The sequence below is a fragment of the Oryctolagus cuniculus genome, chromosome 10, assembly GCF_051225735.1.
Source record: "Oryctolagus cuniculus isolate XC-2025 breed Fujian yellow rabbit chromosome 10, ASM5122573v1, whole genome shotgun sequence".
Classification (NCBI taxonomy): domain Eukaryota; kingdom Metazoa; phylum Chordata; class Mammalia; order Lagomorpha; family Leporidae; genus Oryctolagus; species Oryctolagus cuniculus.
Window position 1 is genome coordinate 23,525,096 of NC_142876.1, and position 17,456 is coordinate 23,542,551.

Here is a 17,456-nt window from a genome sequence, read left to right on the forward strand (position 1 = left end):
ACTATAGCCAATGTCAACATCAGCAGAGATCAATCACCACCCCTGAGAAGATCACCTCATCCCTCCCAAACCCGGTAACCACTGCTTAACAGTGAGAAAAACATCCAACAAAACCAAATGAGGGACTCCCACAAAACTACCAAGGCTGTGGAAGCCACGAAAAGACCAAGTGCGGTGTGGTCTGTGCCGTGGGATTCTGCACCAAGCAAACACTTCAGCAGAAAGCCAGGGAGTTCTGCAGGAAGCCGGGCGTCCAGTCAGCCGTCAGCACCTTTGTTACTTTCTTACTTTTGACAGTGTGCGGTGGTTATGTAAGGTGTGGACATTAGGGGACACCGGCTGAGACCTACAGAGAACTTTGTATCATCCTCCCAACTTTTTTTGGGTAGGTCTCAAATTATTTCAAAATAAAAATTTTGTGAAAAACAAAATCCAAAAGTTTATGTATTTCGGGTGCCAATAGAACTTCTGGAAAAGCAGCAGCCACGGTCCCCTTCGGCACACACCTCTCCCGAGCACAGTGCAGGGGCGGTGTGTGGTCCTGGTGCACTGGGCGTGCGCGTCCCGCGTGCAACAGGAGACGAGGCTCCTCCCCGGAGCCACCCGGGCGCCGGACTCTGCCCTGGCCTCGCCCCGCAGGGCGGAGCCCACTCCCGCAGCTCCCTGCCCGCCGACGCCGGCGCCGAAGCCTGAGCGCCCAGGGTGGAGCAGCGCCTGGGACCCCGAGCTGGCCGAGCGCCCTCCCAGGTAGGCGAGCGCTGGCGATCCGCGGCGCGCGCCAGGTGAGTGGGAGTGCAGGTGCGCCGGGAGCGGGTTTCCGCTGGGAGCTCAGTGCACCAAGGACATTTCCTGGTAAAGGTCCTGGGAGAAGAGGATATTCCTCGCCGTAAACTCACTCTGGGGCTTGGATTCCGGGGTGAGAAGTTTAAGAGCCGCCTTTCTCCAAGAAAGTTATCCGTCCTCCCGGCGCACACCTGATTACTTATGTAGGTGCCTGTTATACGATCCCTCAGGCAGGGCCGATATTTTATTTCACATTCCCGTTCGTCCTGAGTGGTCTCCGCGATTTCTGTCGGCTGATTTCAGGGGCCTTGGAGAAAAGCCCTCCGGAAAATGTCAGGGAATCCAAGCTGGTGGCCTGGACAGGTCCCTGCGCCCGCACTGTTTAAGAGCAAAGTTAAATGAAGGGATTTGTCTTGCTCTTCATTCATTGTGCTGGCAGGTGTAGTAACGGGAGACGGCCCGCCGCTGGACACTTTGCAGCCTTTTCTGTTGACGGGGCATCACCGGCTATTGGAGCTGACAGTTAGAGAGGCCTGGGCAGCTTTGCAAGGGGACAGTGTTATCTTACAGCGAGGCTAATTCACGTGTACAGGTCTGGCTTTTAGAATGAAAAGTGACATAACTGAATTTTCAGACTTCTTCAAAAAGAAAAGGGGAAAAAATGAACGTAAGGATCAGAACAAGCAGCCTGCCCTGATGGCGACTGAAGCTGTGTCTCTGCACAATTGTGTCCTACTTGTTTTATTTCAGGAATCCCAACTCCTCTTAGTTTTTTGCTGAAAAAGTATATAGAATAGATTGAGCATCCGAATACAAAAGGCAATGATTCTGCATTTGAATAAGGAGAAGATAATCTGTCCCAGTGCGATCAAATATTACAGGAGTGTGCTTTCCCAGGAATGTGAGCCTGGCTGGGGCAGCAGGTGCCCTGGCAGGCACAATTGCTGCTGTTGTTCTGCTGTGGCTGGGCTGTCCTCTCTCCTTCCCCCACACCCACAGTTTGAGATTGGAGGCTCCTGACATAGGAATTTTTGCCGGAGGTAGGGGATATCCCTGTGTGGCGCAGCTATTTACAGAAGGAGTAAGAACAGGTTATACTCCCTGGGATCTAGGTAAACATCATAAAGCTCTTATCCTTCGGCATTTACAAAACAAATTGAACTGCCTGGCCTAACTAGAAAGAGACTTTTGACACAAATACAGACGCTATTTTGTCAATTAATAATAAGGCATGTTCATTGTTAGCTTTTTTGTTTGTATTGTGTTTATTGTAGACTTGTATTGTGAACCAAATTTGGCCAAAGGTGAAAAATGAGGCATACTTGTGTTTGGGACAGTGACTGACAAAGGAAACAATGAAGATTTTGAAGGGAATTTAAAAGTCTTTGGGAGATATTTATCTCAAACTTACATGGTCAATTATTGATTGAAAACATTTCATAATGGCAAAATGTTACTATGAAGTTAATAACATGTTTAAACTGGCGCCGTGGCTCACTAGACTAATCCTCCGCCTTGCGGCGCTGGCACACCGGGTTCTAGTCCCGGTCGGGGCGCCGGATTCTGTCCCAGTTGCCCCTCTTCCAGGCCAGCTCTCTGCTGTGGCCAGGGAGTGCAGTGGAGGATGGCCCAAGTGCTTGGGCCCTGCACCCCATGGGAGACCAGGAGAAGTACCTGGCTCCTGCCTTCGGATCAGCACGGTGCGCCAGCCACAGCGCGCCGGCTGCGGCGGCCATTGGAGGGTGAACCAACAGCAAAGGAAGACCTTTCTCTCTGTCTCTCTCTCTCACTGTCCACTCTGCCTGTCAAAAAAATAATAATAATATGTTTAAATGGGTTCACAGCTTACTAAGCACAAAAGCAGCCAGCTACATGTGTTTGAAAAAGAAAAGTTGGTGTGTGTGTGTGTAGGGTGTGTGCACGCGCACGTGCGCCTGGGGGGTTGTGCGCATACCTGCAGCTTTACAGCATAGGAGGTGCATCTGTGAGTTTGTGAGTGTTTGCTCATTCAGTGACCTGATGTTTATTGAGCATCTATTGGACAGGACTCTGCTGTGTCTCCTCAGAGGATTACAGCTTTGTGTAATAAGCCGCATTCCTGTCCTCCTGGAATTTAGGCAAGCTTGAAGCCCTCCAGGGCAACCCAAAACCACAGCATAGGAACCGCATCAGTGAGCATCCATCATTTCTGACAGTGACTGAACCTAGAGGAGTTTACACTGACTTAAACAGTGAAAGATAACAGTTGTGGAGGAGCTTAGGTTTTCCAGTCAAGTTTGTTTCTTTTGTGTTAGTTAGGGAAGAACTTGGGAGTCAGAAGAACTTGGGAGTCAGATTTAATCTTATGAAATATATAAACCTAAAACAGCAAGTGACTCTGACACCTGTCTGTGGCATCTGCTTCTTTTTCAATATGTGCCACTGGATTAGGAAAACAGATTATCTCATTTCAAAGATATCTGGACTTGGGGTCAAAATACTTGGTTTCAAGTGGTGAGGTCAATTTTGAATCCTGAAGACTTAGCATCCTCCACTGTGTCTTGGTCACATTAAACCTGTACATATGCTGAAAATGATGACTATAGCACAATGTTGTAATGATAATTTTGAAAATGTATGGAAAATAATTTTGGTAAAATGCATGGGGTTTGTCAATAGTATACATGTATTTGTGCTAATTTTTCAATCCTTTTTCTTCCAAAAAAATAGTTTTTAGTTCATATCTAAGAGTTTTCTAATATAAATATGTATGTAATGCTGCTTAAGAAAATCATGACTTTTACTTGAAAACAGAATTTGGGTGCCGTGTTAACATGCATGCTTTGGTATATTGTGCACGAGTTTCAGGTACACAGTCACCTGAGATTTAGCCAGCTGACACTGGATGTCACCATTGTGCTGTGCAATGCAGCTGCTGAGCAGGTGTGCTACTTAATATTCAGGACGTGGTCATCATCTTCAAGGCTTTGGAGATAACGTGAGCTCATTTCCCCTCATAACCTAATTATCCTCGTGGTACTTTTGTTGTAATTTACTTTTTCAGTTTCTGATATCTATATGTAATAGTGATCAAGAAGGAAGACACAGTACTGTCAGCTCAGCTGTAGAAATAAAAGCTGAGAACACAGGAACTGCAGAATCCATGTGAGCTCTTGGTAGCAAACTGAGAAGTTGGCCCCGACTGACTTGGTAGAAAAGGAAGGATGTGGAGCAACTCCCAGAATTGGAAGGAAAGCTGGAAGACTGGGGGGAGGGGGAGAGGGGGAGGACAGGTGCATTAGCACTTGGCAAGATCAGGAGGTGGAAAGAGCAGGTCAGCGTGCTTTGGGCGTCGCCACTGGTCACTGGGTGCCACCACTGGCCTTGCTGCCCCCTGATGCAAAGCACCACTCTTCATCAGACTCCTCCCCTTCCCTTCCCTGGCTTTTCATTGCCTTCAGCTTCAACAAGCTTAATGGCCAATCCCCGGGTGGCGGTTCCAGAGGGAGCACCCAGCCTGCTGAGGCTGGTGTTACGCCTGTGCTCCAGCGAGTAAGGAGCACTGAGGGAGAGACCTGTCCCGCAAGGCTCGAACAGATGGTGAGTCCGTGCCTGTGGGCAGGGGGTCGAAGCACTGGGCAGCCCAGACCTGCCAAGCACCCTACTGGGGGGAGCGCAGTGTGCACCTGCAGAAAGGAGCTGAGACCGCTGGACTTCACTGCCCCTTGTTGGGCTGCCCTTGCAGCATGGGACACTGTGGCAGACTTTGCTGTACCGTGCCTTTCCTTCAGCCTGTAGGGGGCCAGACCAGCCAGGGCTACAAAGAAAACTCCTTAGATAAACTGGAAATCTCAACAAGTTTCAATCTGCGTGCAAAGAAAAACCCTGCAACATTAGAGAAGGTGGCAGGTGACTGCGTGATGCCTGGTTCTAGAACATTCCTCTCAGCAGCCTCTGCTCTCACTTTCACCGTGCCTGGAACCCTCTCCTCCAGGCAGACACCTGGCTTGTGCCTCCTTTCATTCATATCTTGCTCAGATGCCACCTCCTCAGAGTGGCTTCCCTCAGCACCATCCAGAACAGTACCTCCTTTTTCCATGTCACCCAGATCTGTTTGTCTTTAGGGTGCTGACTGCTTCCTCTACTTATTGTTTAGTGTCTGATTCCTCTCTGTACAGAAAGTTGTGTGAATGTGAGGTGTTTGGCTCACTGCTGCAGCCACAGCTCCTAACAGCAGTATTCAATAAATACCATAAGCATGAATGAATCAAAGGATAAACAGAAAGAAGGGAACACTTTTGTTTGAGTTGTGGGACTGTGGTCAGTGCCTGTATTAGTTTCCTAGAGCTGCTCCAATCAGGTACCATAAACTCAGTGAGGTAAACACAGAAATTTGTCAACTCACAGCTCTGGGGGTTGGGAAACTGATATCAGTGAGTCTGCAGTTGGTTCCTTCCCAGGGCAGTGAAGGAGAATCCGTTCCAGGTCTCTCTTCTGACTCTTGGGGGTTGGCTGCCACCTTTAGCCTACCTTGGCATGTGGAAGCATCTCTCTGTTCTCTGCCTTCAGCTCACTTGGTGTGGTCCCTGTGTGTTCATCTCTCTCCAAATTTCCCCTTTCTCTAAGGATCTCAGTCTTATTCAACAAAAGGTTTATGGACAAAAGAGAAATGGAATTGAATTTCGTTTGGGTATAAAGTATTGCAACCAGATAGGCATGGAGTTACCTCCTCTGATCTGGGCTGCTTGTCTTACATGTCACTGGAGGCCCTTACCTCTGCTTAACCGGTTATATCTACAATGACCTAGGTCTCTCATGGGACTACAGCCTAACCCAGCCTGTAACACTGTCTTATCTGTATCTATCATGTAATTCTTCAGCTATTCTCATGTCATTGTACCGAACGGTAGATTTAATGACATTATCCTGATTGCCCAGTGATGTGTTCCTTTACGCCATGGATTACAGTTCACAATCATGTGTATGGGTTGTTTTATAAATTGTAAACCATTCATTAAATGTTAGTGTTGTTGCTTGGGGATGTTGACAGATTCCTGATGTATTAGCAATTAAGTGTCGGCATCATGGTTGAACTAGCCTTAAATCCTCCCAAGCAGATTTCTTTTGTAGTCCCACTCAGGTGTAACCTACTTAAAATGTTACTTGGTTCTCCCCTGCAGGGAAGTAAGCCACTCAAGTTGCTTGTTAACCTTAATTGTGGATAATAATCTCATATTTTACTTACTGATTAGACAAACACGCACAACTCATTTATTATGCATTGCATATGCCAAACGCTTGAACAACACCATGATGATTATTGTTAATAATTATTACCGATTGCATTTTTTATTCTTAAGGAAACTGAGGCACGTTGCTTAACACATGGTTAAGGAATTTGTCTAAGGTCACACAGCCTCTTAGTGACAGAAGTTGGCCGTGAACCTAGGCTGCCTCTAAACCTTTGAGCTATTGGGACCCTTGTTCTTTTGCATGAGAAAGCCTCGTGGAAAAACTCTGTGTGAGACAGAACAAAGCAGAGCTGCTTTAGTGAAAGTTCAGGTGACAGAGCCCTGTGTGCTGAGCACTGCCCCTCCTCCCTGGGAAGGGGCTTGCAAAGCCGGATCTGGGATATAAGCCCTCTTGGCGTGAAGCCACTTGTAAACTCTCTTCAATCCATTCTAGCATAAAGCAAATAAAAGTCTTTCCTCACTTTAATTAACTGATTGTGTTTTCTTTTGAAAGTTTTATCTGCTTAATCTGCTTCTGGCTGGAATAAAATGCTTGCCTGGGTTTCCCCAGGATGCGAATGCCATATGGCAATTCGGACTTTGCTACCTTATGTTCCCCTTGGGGTTTCCCATACACATCAAGGACTGTGGACACCAAAGGTTTATGAACCTACGAGAGGAATGGAATTTAATTTCATCTGGATGTAAAGCATTGTAACCAGAAAGGCATGAAGTACCTCCCCTCTTATGGGCTGCGTGCCTTCCATGGTAATTAATAATATCACACAAAAGCAGCAGTATTGATAGCTGCTATCCACTGGGTGCATTGTGCAACCAACTGTTTTTTTTTTTTTTAAAAAAAAACTGCTTTTCACAACCCTAAATATTAGTAGGCCTATTTTACAGGTATGTAAGTTAAGGCTAAGGTTTTACATAACTGATTGTTAGATGGCTCGACTCATGAGTGGAAGAGGTGGATTTTTTGAGCAGTATCAGTGATTGTGAAGCAGGAGTCCTCGATACTGATGCTGAAAGGCAAGGAAAGGCGTAGAATTTAGGATAAGTGACATGAGGTCAATGCAGTTTTCAAAGTAGGAAAGATGCTGAGAAAGCTGTGGGGTTCCTTTCAAAGAGGTTCTTTCTTGTGATGAAATACCTATTATTTGTTAGGGCACACAACGCACAGCAAACTAAAACAGAAACAAAAGTCAGTTAGATGCAGTTGAAGGAGGACTGAACTGGAGGAAAAACCAAGCTCAGGCCAGACAGATAGCTGTCCTTGTTTCTGTCGTCCCGCTGGTCCTGTCCCCACGTTCTACCATAACCTGGAGGGGCCAGCATGCGTGTTGGCACAGGTCTTCTCTGTTGCAAGAACTTTGTGAACAGAGATGAAACATCAAGGCCAGGAAGCAGTCTTTTATGATGACGAGGATAAGGATGATGCCTGCATAAGACCCAGTTGGAATTTTATCCAAAAGGCTAAGCCCTGAACAAAGAGGGGCATTTCCTTACATATGGTTTTAGCTTCTTTGTCTCCCTTCTATGGCTGCATGCATACATTGATTGGATATCCTAACATTACATGGTAGCCACAGGAATTAATACAATACTGTCCATGGGTACATACTTACTGATGATGTGTTTTTTTCCCCACACACATTGAGCTGTATGCTGTCTGGCAAGGGTTAACACCATTGCTTGGTTTAGCAAACAGAAGCCATAATGGTTACATAGAAGCGGCTAACAGCTACAGTTGAAGCAATTTATAGGCAGGCAGATAAGGCCCACATTCCATTTCCAGGGTAAGTTTCTTTTTCTCTGTCTGACCTTGGGCAGCCATTACCACAACTCAACTCTGCCAAAGCAGCATGGACAATGTGCAGACAGATGAGTGGCGATGGATGTGTTATAGTAAAGCTTCATTTATGGGAACTATATGAGGGTACTTTAGAAGGTTCATAGGAAAATGGACTCAAAGATTAGTTTATTTTTGTGCAAAAGAGTTTTGAAATCCATGAATAATTTTTTCATAATACTAATTTTTCACAATTTTTTTAAGATCTCTTGAATGCATGGATTTCAAATATTTTTTGCATCAAACTAAACTTATCCTTTAATTCCATTATCCAGGAACTCCTTTAAGTTCCTTAGTATTTGAACTTCAAATAATTTTTCCTCGTTATTTAATTTTTAATTAATAGTCAAGTAATTCCAGTTATGTTTTTTAAATTTTTATTTAATAAATATAAATTTCCAAAGTACAGCTTATGGATTACAATAGCTTCCCCCCCCATAACTTCCCTCCCACCTGCAACCCTCCCATCTTCTGCTCCCTCTCCCATTCCATTCACATCAAGATTCATTTTCAATTATCTTTATATACAGAAGATCAATTTAGTATATGTTAAGTAAAAATTTCAACAGTTTGCAACCACACAGAAACATGAAGTGTAAAATACTGTTTGAGTACTAGTTATAGCATTAATTCACATTGAACAATACATTAAGGACAGAGATCCTACATGAGGAGTAAGTGCACAGTGACTCCTGTTGTTGACTTAACAAATTGACACTCTTGTTTATGGCATCAGTAATCTCCCTAGGCTCTTGTCATGAGTTATCTTATCAAAACGATTTTACAGTTTGTCTTGACTCAGTAACCAAAGAAGGTAAACACATTGTGTTTGTTTTTTTTTTTTAAGGTAAAAATGTCTATCAAAAGGAAAATCTTGGTTTTTAGCTTAATAGTCCAAACAACAAACTGTGTTTTTTAAAAATTTAAATTTTTTTCATTCATATGCGGTAAACTTTAAAATAGTCACAGACCATTCAAGCTTTTGTAATGGATCATTCTTAACAATTTGTTTGACAATGATTTAAAGCAAAGCTCGACAAAACACTGCATTTGCAGCACAGCTGATGAAATGTTATGCTTTTGATTTTTTTTTTTTCCTTCAACCATTCAAAAGTGTCAGAACTGGGGCAGGCATTGTCGTGCACCAAGTTAAGCTGCTTCTTGGGAGACTCTCATTCTTTATCAGAAGGCCTGGGCTGGGGTCCTGCCTCTGTTTCCAATCCAACTTCCAACTAATGCACAGCCTGGGAGGCAGCAGATGCTGGCTCAAGTACTTGGGTCCCTGCCACCCACATGGGAGACCTGGTGGGCATTTGGAGAGTGAATCAGTGGATGGAAGTTAATGCTCTTTTTATCTCATTATTACTCTGCCTTTCTATATATATATATATATATATATTTAAAATACTGACACCGTCCTTAGCTCACAAGCTGCACCAGCAGGCTGGAAGCCAGATTGGCTCACAGGCCGTGTTTGCTGACCCCTGCCCTTGGCCTTACCACCCTTTTTCTGGTTTCCAAGCACATTCTAAACTGTCTTCATGGTTTCTTTCACTTCCAGCCTTTAAACATTGCTGTGGACCGAGAACTTAACCCAGGAAGGACATCCAGAGGCTGAGAACGAGAACTTCCACTCTAATTGTGCACAGGTAGACTTGCAGAGTTGCTGCCAGGCCATTTTCAGCATAAACCCATAGAAACATAGCGGCTGTCTAAGAGAATTTATAATAAAGCGGAAAATTCTTGGTGTGCTTCGTCAATTTCGTTGAAGATTAAAGGATAAATGCAGGACTTGTGGTATTGTCAGAATCTATCCTGTTTCAAAGTGAAGCAGACAAATAAGAAGTTTCTTTGTGTCTTTTAGCAAAATAGGTTGTTGCTAGATTAAAACAATTTTTTTTTCTTGTGGTTGTTTTTGTGTAGGGAAGCCAACTTTAATGCAATGGAAATACCCCTCAACTTGGAATCAAAAAGAACAAGATTGGAGTTTTAGCTCGGCTAGTTTTACTGTGATCTGGGGTAAGTTAACATAACTGTGGCAGTCTTGGTTTCCTTACTGCTAAAATGAAACTAACAGTCCTACCTCACCTTTTATCATAGACTATTCTTTAATTCTTCTTTATTTGTCATAGAAATTTCAAATGTTAGCGGAGTATAATGAACATGTCTTCTGATCACCTAACTTCCATAATTACCTATATTTTGCTACAATATTTCTATTTATCTTAACCCCATTTCTCCTCTCCCATTTATTTTTATTTATTTGAGAGAGAGAGAGAGAGAGATCATCTATCTATTGCTTCACTCCCCAAATGCCCATGACAACCTGTGCAGGGCTGGGACAAAGCCAGGAACCAGGAACTCAATTTGGCGCTTCCATGTGGGTGGCAGGGACTCAAGTCCTTAAGCTATCAGGCTGCCTCTTAGGTGCCCAATACCCTGAAGCTGACATCAGAAGCGAAGCCAGGATTTGAACCCAGGGACCCCAGCATGGTTGAGAGCAACATCCTGACCACTGTGCCAAATGCCATCCCCACCTCCTCCATTATTTTAAAGCGGGTCTTAATGTGTTAGCATTTCACTTGCAAATATTTCGGTATGTGTGGCTCATAGATACGATCTTTTCCAAGAATGTCCATGGCTAGCAAAACTATCACAATTCTTTATCATCAGCTCTTTTCTAGCCTCCGAAATAATTGTTTAAGTCAGGATCCAAACAACATTCATATTTTAACGGTCATGTGTTTTTTTAGACAATTAATGGTCACTTTTAGTTGTGTTAAGATTGATTAGTGGGGCCGGCACCGCGGCTCACTAGGCTAATCCTCCGCCTAGCGGCGCCAGCACCCTGGGTTCTAATCCCGATCGGGGCGCCAGATTCTGTCCCGGTTGCCCCTCTTCCAGGCCAGCTCTCTGCTGTGGCCCAGGAAGGCAGTGGAGGATAGCCCAAGTGCTTGGGCCCTACACCCCATGGGAGACCAGGAGAAGCACCTGGCTCCTGCCATCAGATCAGCGCGGTGCACCGGCCGCAGTGCACCGGCCATGGTGGCCATTGGAGGGTGAACCAACGGCAAAAGGAAGACCTTTCTTTCTGTCTCTCTTCTCTCACTATCCACTCTGCCTGTCAAAAAAAAAAAAAAAAAAGATTGATTAGTGAACTCTCTCAGATAATGTGTTTTTCATTAAACTTTCACCTAATGTTTTTAACCTTGGTTCATGATTATTGCTTAGATGTATTATTTCAGAAGGAGTTGCAAAATATAAGCTTGCGAATTTTAGTAATCCTTTTGAATTTATTAACAGGAAATCTATAAAAAAGTTCCTTGAAGTTTTACTAAGATGATGCTAAATAAAAAGAGGAATCTCACATTTTTCTTTCTTGGATTATTTAATTTTCAAAATTTAATTAATAGGCCAGTGCCACGGCTCACTAGGCTAATCCTCTGCCTGTGGCACTGGCACACCGGGTTCTAGTCCCAGTCAGGGCACCAGATTCTGTCCTGGTTGCTCCTCTTCCAGTACAGCTCTCTGCTGTGGCCTGGGAAGGCAGTGGAGGATGGCCCAAGTGCTTGGGCCCTGCACCCACATGGGAGACCAGGAGGAAGCACCTGGCTCCTGGCTTCGGATCGGCGCAGTGCGCCGGCCAGTTGCAGCCATTTGGGGGGTGAACCAACGGCAAAGGAAGACCTTTCTTTCTGTCTCTCTCTCTCTCACTGTCTAACTCTGCCTGTCAAAAAAATTTTAATTAATGATGGTTTCAGGTGCTATCACTTTTAAGTTAAATTGATTCCTGAATTTATGAATATACACTAGTGATTTATAATTTTGCTAGTGTATTTGGTTTCAGTAATAACTTCTTTAAGTTTATGAACCATACAATCATGTAATCATGTAATAAAAAAAGTCTGCTCTACTTAATGGATTTATGTTTTCCTAATGCCAGGATTCACCATGACAACAGTAACAGTGACCACAGTGACCACAGACGTTCCTGCAAGGGGTAAGACAGAAGAGAATTCTGCCTTGTATGATTCCACATCAGCTCACATTATTGAAGAAACTGAATATGTGAAAAAGGTATGTGAACGCCACTAGCATGATGTGAGTGTTTGAGATAAATTCCAGGGGAGAGTCTTATGACACAATGGGTTAAGCCACTGCTCGGGACACCTGCATCCCATACGTGAGTGCCTGGTGCGAGTCCCACCTCTGCTTCCCATCTAGCTTCCTGCTAATGCACATGCTGCCATGCATGTGGGACACTCAGATGGAGTTCCTGCCTCCTGGTTGTGACCTCACTCCGCCCCAGCTGTTGTGGGCATTTGGGAAGTGAACCAGCAGATGGAAGATTCTCTCTCTGTCTCTCTTTCTCTCCCCACTCCCTTTCTCTCTGTATCTCTCTCTCTCTCTCTCTCTCTGTGTGTGTGTGTGTGTGTGTCTGCCTTTAAATACATTTTAAAGAAGATAAATCCTGAAATCCATTGGTGGACTTTGCCTCCCTTTCCGTAGGACGTATGAAAAGGAATACACCAAGTTTGGACAAGAACAATCTTGATAGCTGAGAGTTAAACACATGCTTAGTCATTTCTCTTGAGGAGATGAAACTGTTCTACACTTGGAGTAAAATGATTTTCTTCCCTTAGTAAAACTGAATAATGGTTCAGGAGGGTTCAAAACACCTATCAGCACTTAATTTGTGCCACACCATTCAGTACTGGATTTCCTACGGTTTTATAATGTTCCCTACTTGTTTCATGAGGGCTGACACTGTGTTCTTAAGTAGATGTTTATGTTTCCTGCTGAGCGTCACCTTGCCCCTTTTCAGCTCAGGGTAGCTATTGCTGTTACTTCATTAAAAGTCTGAAGTCCTAAGAGAATCCGAGATGACAGGGCTGACAAAAGTTTGTATTCATATTAACTGTTTCTTGGAACAGATGGATAAATTCTGACATTGATCGTTCATAACTTGTTTAGGTCAATTAATTAAATCATCTCTGAGTGCCTTCCATCGGTCAGTCAAGACGTAGGGCATATAATACATGCAAAAATGTGTATGATCTCCTCTTATTAATTATTCTGTAGTACTTAATAATAATTATTTTGTAGTAATTACTAATTAGTAATTATTTTGTAGTAATTACTAGATTGTAATTATTTTGTAGTGATTACTAAATAGTAATTGTTTTATTGTAATTACTAAACAGTAATTTAGTACTAAATTACTACATATATATAGAAAAATAGAACTAAATACATTGCATTAAGTCTAATTACTCAATGATAATTATCTTGTAGCATAATATGAATTTAAGTGATTATATTTTAGTTTTTTTAAGAGTTATAAAGACCAAACGCTTATTTTCAGCAGTCTAAGCAATATCAGCCTAAATGCAAGTTAGAGTTTATTGCAGTTATTTATATCTGACATGATAATGTATGTTTTAGTTTATAGATAAAACAAGTACTCTATAGCTGATATACAGACAGATAGCATTTGGTATTAAATGACTTTGAAAAAATGATTTTTCCCTCTAGATTCGAAGTACTCTGGAAAAGATCCGGAATCAAATGTTTAAAAATGAAGTAGGACCTAACAGTACAAATCACAAATTAAATGCAAAGGTAATGAACTTATCAAAATTTTCCTGTATTTTTGAAAATTAGCATAAAACCATATAGGTCTCATTTAAGTAACTTTTTGGTAATTATTATTCTCTTCAAAGCTTTAAACAATGAATGATAGAGTATTTTGCACCTATCTAAAGATGTTAATTGCCATATGTGTGAAATGTATTTTCACGGACATCAATAGTAGAATCAGTTTTGGTGATAAGACCTTATTTGAATATTAAATTACTTATCTAAAGTGTATGGGAAGATGTTGGCCCAGCCAGGATACAGGGCAGCCACGTTTCCCAGTAAGAGATAAAGGCATAAGCTCTTAGGATTACCTGGGCCACACCAAGGGACACTCTGTTGAAGTTAGGCCTGAGTTGTGTGAGGACCTTGCCAGGCAGTCAACAAACTTAAATGCAATTCCATACCTAAGACTAGCCTTAAATGAAGGTACTTCAAGATGGACATGGAAAGATGGCCTTAAAAGATTAGATTTTATTTTGGTGCAAAACGATTTTGAAATGCATACAAACTAGTTGCATAATATGTATTTCTATGAGTCTTTTGAAGACCACTTGCGTGCATTGATTTCAAATTTATATTGCACCAAAATAAACTTATGTTTTTATTAAATTTTCCATGAACTTCTTGAAATGATCTCATATACCTAAGGTCTCGAGATCTGCATTTTGACTTCTCTGGGTTATGCGAGGTTCATCTTCATCTGAGCCAAGTGTAAGCCATCAGTGTTATCCGCTACACAGTGAGGCCAGAGTACACCAGAACACAGTGTCTGCTGCATAAACTTGCTCCCCTTTCATCCTCAATCTCCCAAGCTACCACAATGAGCTTCACTTATTTTCTTAAATTAAGTTCTATGAAATTGTGGGGGAAAGAGTTATGTTTGGGAATGATGGAGAAGAATAAATGTTCAGTTTGGGCTATTTTGAGTTATCTATTAGACTTTCAAGAAATAGGTGGCTGAACACAGAAGTTTGGAGTTGACAGTGAAGGTCAGGGCTACAAGGTCATAGTTACTGGGTGGATATTTCTGGGTGTTTCATGGATGGTATTTAAAATTCTGAAATTGGAAGGAATTACCATTCAAGTGTTGAAAGAAAAGAGAGATAAGGGACAGGCATTGCGGTGCAGTGGATGAAGCCACTTCTTGGGATTCCTGCATCCCTATTGGAGCGCCTCATTCCAGTCCCGGCTGTTCCATGCTTCTAATCCAGCTTTTTGCTAATGCATCTGGGAGGCAGCAAATGGTGACTCAAGTCCTTGGCTTCTTGCCACCCCCATAGGAGACCTGGAGGGAATTCATGTCCTGGCTTCGGTCTGTTTTAGTTCTGGCATTTGGGGAGTGAACCAGCAGATCTCTCTCTGTCTCTCCTGACCGTCACTCTCTCTCTCAAATAAATACATAAATCTTTTTAAAAACAAAAGAGAAGCTGGCGCCGCGGCTCACTAGGCTAATCCTCCGCCTTGCAGTGCCGGCACACCGGGTTCTAGTCCCGGTCGGGGCGCCGGATTCTGTCCCGGTTGCCCCTCTTCCAGGCCAGCTCTCTGCTGTGGCCAGGGAGTGCAGTGGAGGATGGCCCAAGTACTTGGGCCCTGCACCCTGTGAGAGACCAGGAGAAGCACCTGGCTCCTGCCATCGGATCAGCGCAGTGCGCCGGCCGCAGCATGCCGGCCGCGGCGGCCATTGGAGGGTGAACCAACGGCAAAGGAAGACCTTTCTCTCTGTCTCTCTCTCTCTCACTGTCCACTCTGCCTGTCAAAAAAAAAAAAAAAAAAAAAAAAGAGAGAGAGAGAGAGAAATGATGCAAAGACTGTCAAGTTTTCTGGTGTCTTGGTGTTCAGAAGAACCAACCCAGAAAGCTGAGAAGAGGGGTTGGTGAGTCAGGAACCAGAGTAGGAAGGAAGCCACTGAGAGCAAGTGAGCAAAGGGTTCCAGAGTGGATGGCAGGCCACTCTGTCAAATGCTGTCCATGGGTTAAATCAAGTGAGGACCAACTCCTGGACATGGCGATGTGTGGATTGTTGGTGGCCCTGATAGGGAAGCTTCTTTGGGATCGGGACAAAAATCTGCTAAGTGCCTGTCTAAGGCACCTCAAACCATGGAAGGTCAGCAAACCAACCTCACACCAAAACAGCAGCCCCCTGGCCCATTAGGGATTTCACGATCATGACCTAGAGCCTTGCTGCTCTCAAGGTGTAGCTGCAGTCCCAGGACTATCGGCATCAGTATCCGTGGGAGCTTGTTAGAAAAGCAACTTCATCAAAAGCCTGCGTCCTGGAACTCCTGCATCAGAATGTACATTTCCAACCAGACCTCTCACCAGCTCCTTCATAGGGCAGTTCTAGAAGCCCTGTTCCAGGACCTTCGTCATCATCTACCATGGCCAGTAACTCCCTTCTGCATGAGTCCTTTAACAAGTTAAAACAAGAAAGTCCCTTCTGCCAGTGGGGAGAGACACTATGCGAAGGGGTCTGAACCATATATAACAAGACCGTGGCAGAGTTATGACGAGAGGGGATGCTATTTGCAGGCCCTCTGTTCCTTTCATTTTCCTTGTCTATCAGTGTAGTCAGGCTATTGCAGTACAAAGAACTAAAGTTAAGCACACTTGGATTCTCATTCTTGTTCTGGCAGTCATTTTAGGTATAACCTTGGTCTTACTAAACTCTCTCATCTCTAAACTCATCATCTATGAAAAACATAATACCTTCTAGTGTTTGGAGTGTTTTTGACCTGGCACATGACAGGTGCTTAACAAATAGAAGTTGCTGCTGTAACTGCAGGGTATGTGTGATCGCATCATAATTTCTCTACTAGGAAATAAATGGAAAGAGCGAAAATCACAGACAGACAATACATCCAGGGCCAGGAGATTTCCCACTTGCTGCATTATCTTGGGCACTGGTCCTCAGTTTCCATATCTGTAAAATGGATGGATTAATTTAGATGGTTTCTAATGTCCTTTCCACCTACGTATGTCCATGATTTCAGGTGAAATTAGTACTCCAGGTATATTTTCAATGAGCTTGAGTTTATATAGATTTATATGGCCAGTAATAGTTCTGATACCTCTGATTGGAAATGTAGTATGAGGTGATTATACAGAAGCATCATTTAACATTGAGTATCATATATTGCATCTGCTAGGCCTGATGCTATCTATTAGTCTGTAATTTAGTAAAAATCAAATGTATTTATGTTCATAACTTTGGTTTTTCTTTTTAAAAAACCTTGGCCTTGTGAATATTATTTTCCACCTAGAAACTTTTAGCAATGTGTTTGAAACTGTGGGAAATATAAAAGAGGTAGCTCTATCACTTTTATTAACAAGAATCTGTGCAAATCTGAGCAAAGATAGAGGCAAGTTGCCAGCTGCTTCCTCTTGAATTCCCCATTGATATTTGAAATTCCAAAGATTGATTCTGCTTGTACTGACCTGAGTCTGCTTTGGTATTTGTGGGACTGAGTGATATCTGTTGTTGTGTAGAGGGCAGGAACCGTTGGGTCTGTGATTTCTGTATTTTTTCAGCACCAAGGAAACATTCCAAATGGCTCTGATTCTGAAATGGACCCCACCTGTTGCGGTTCGGATTTACTCAGGGAAAAGATGAAAAGAAAAGATCTGCAGCTTCTACAGATGAACAAGGAGAATGAAATATTGAAAATCAAGGTAGGACTGTTAAGGAGAAATGCCACAGTTTGTACTTTGAGCCTTTGAGCTAAGAAGATAGCTGTGGACATTCCTGGGTCTGTAAAGACAGAGAAGCGTCCACACTCACCTGTGGGTTCTCACATACGTGCAGAAGCATGTTTAGGTTTCAGACATTGAATCTCGCTTTTTTGTCGCTTTGGAGACTACTGTCATCCTTGGGGTAATCCTCCAAAGGTTTCGATGGATTGAGTTTCATTTGTGCTAATACGTCCCAGAGATTTAGAACACAGCATTGTGCTGTAGTTAACAATACCCTGC

General features: G+C 43.3%; 1 protein-coding gene across 4 annotated transcripts in view; it reads left to right on the forward strand.

Annotated features, from left to right (window-relative positions):
* Positions 1-612: 612 nt before the first annotated feature.
* The window catches only part of CCDC68 (coiled-coil domain containing 68), a 50,805-nt gene continuing 33,961 nt past the window's right edge, over positions 613-17,456 (forward strand). For 2 of the 4 annotated variants that reach the window (XR_016213984.1, XM_008261334.5), the window contains exons 1-6: positions 638-782; positions 9,410-9,497; positions 9,772-9,867; positions 11,792-11,925; positions 13,384-13,470; positions 17,016-17,156. Coding sequence is in view for 3 of the 4 variants with exons in the window: in XM_008261334.5 (XP_008259556.4) it covers positions 9,786-9,867; positions 11,792-11,925; positions 13,384-13,470; positions 17,016-17,156 (444 nt within the window). In the remaining variant the exon portion in view is untranslated. Of the gene's footprint in view, positions 783-3,630; positions 3,761-9,409; positions 9,498-9,771; positions 9,868-11,791; positions 11,926-13,383; positions 13,471-17,015; positions 17,157-17,456 lie in introns of all 4 variants that reach the window. The other 2 variants (XM_017344193.4, XM_008261335.5) reach the window with 2 other exon arrangements.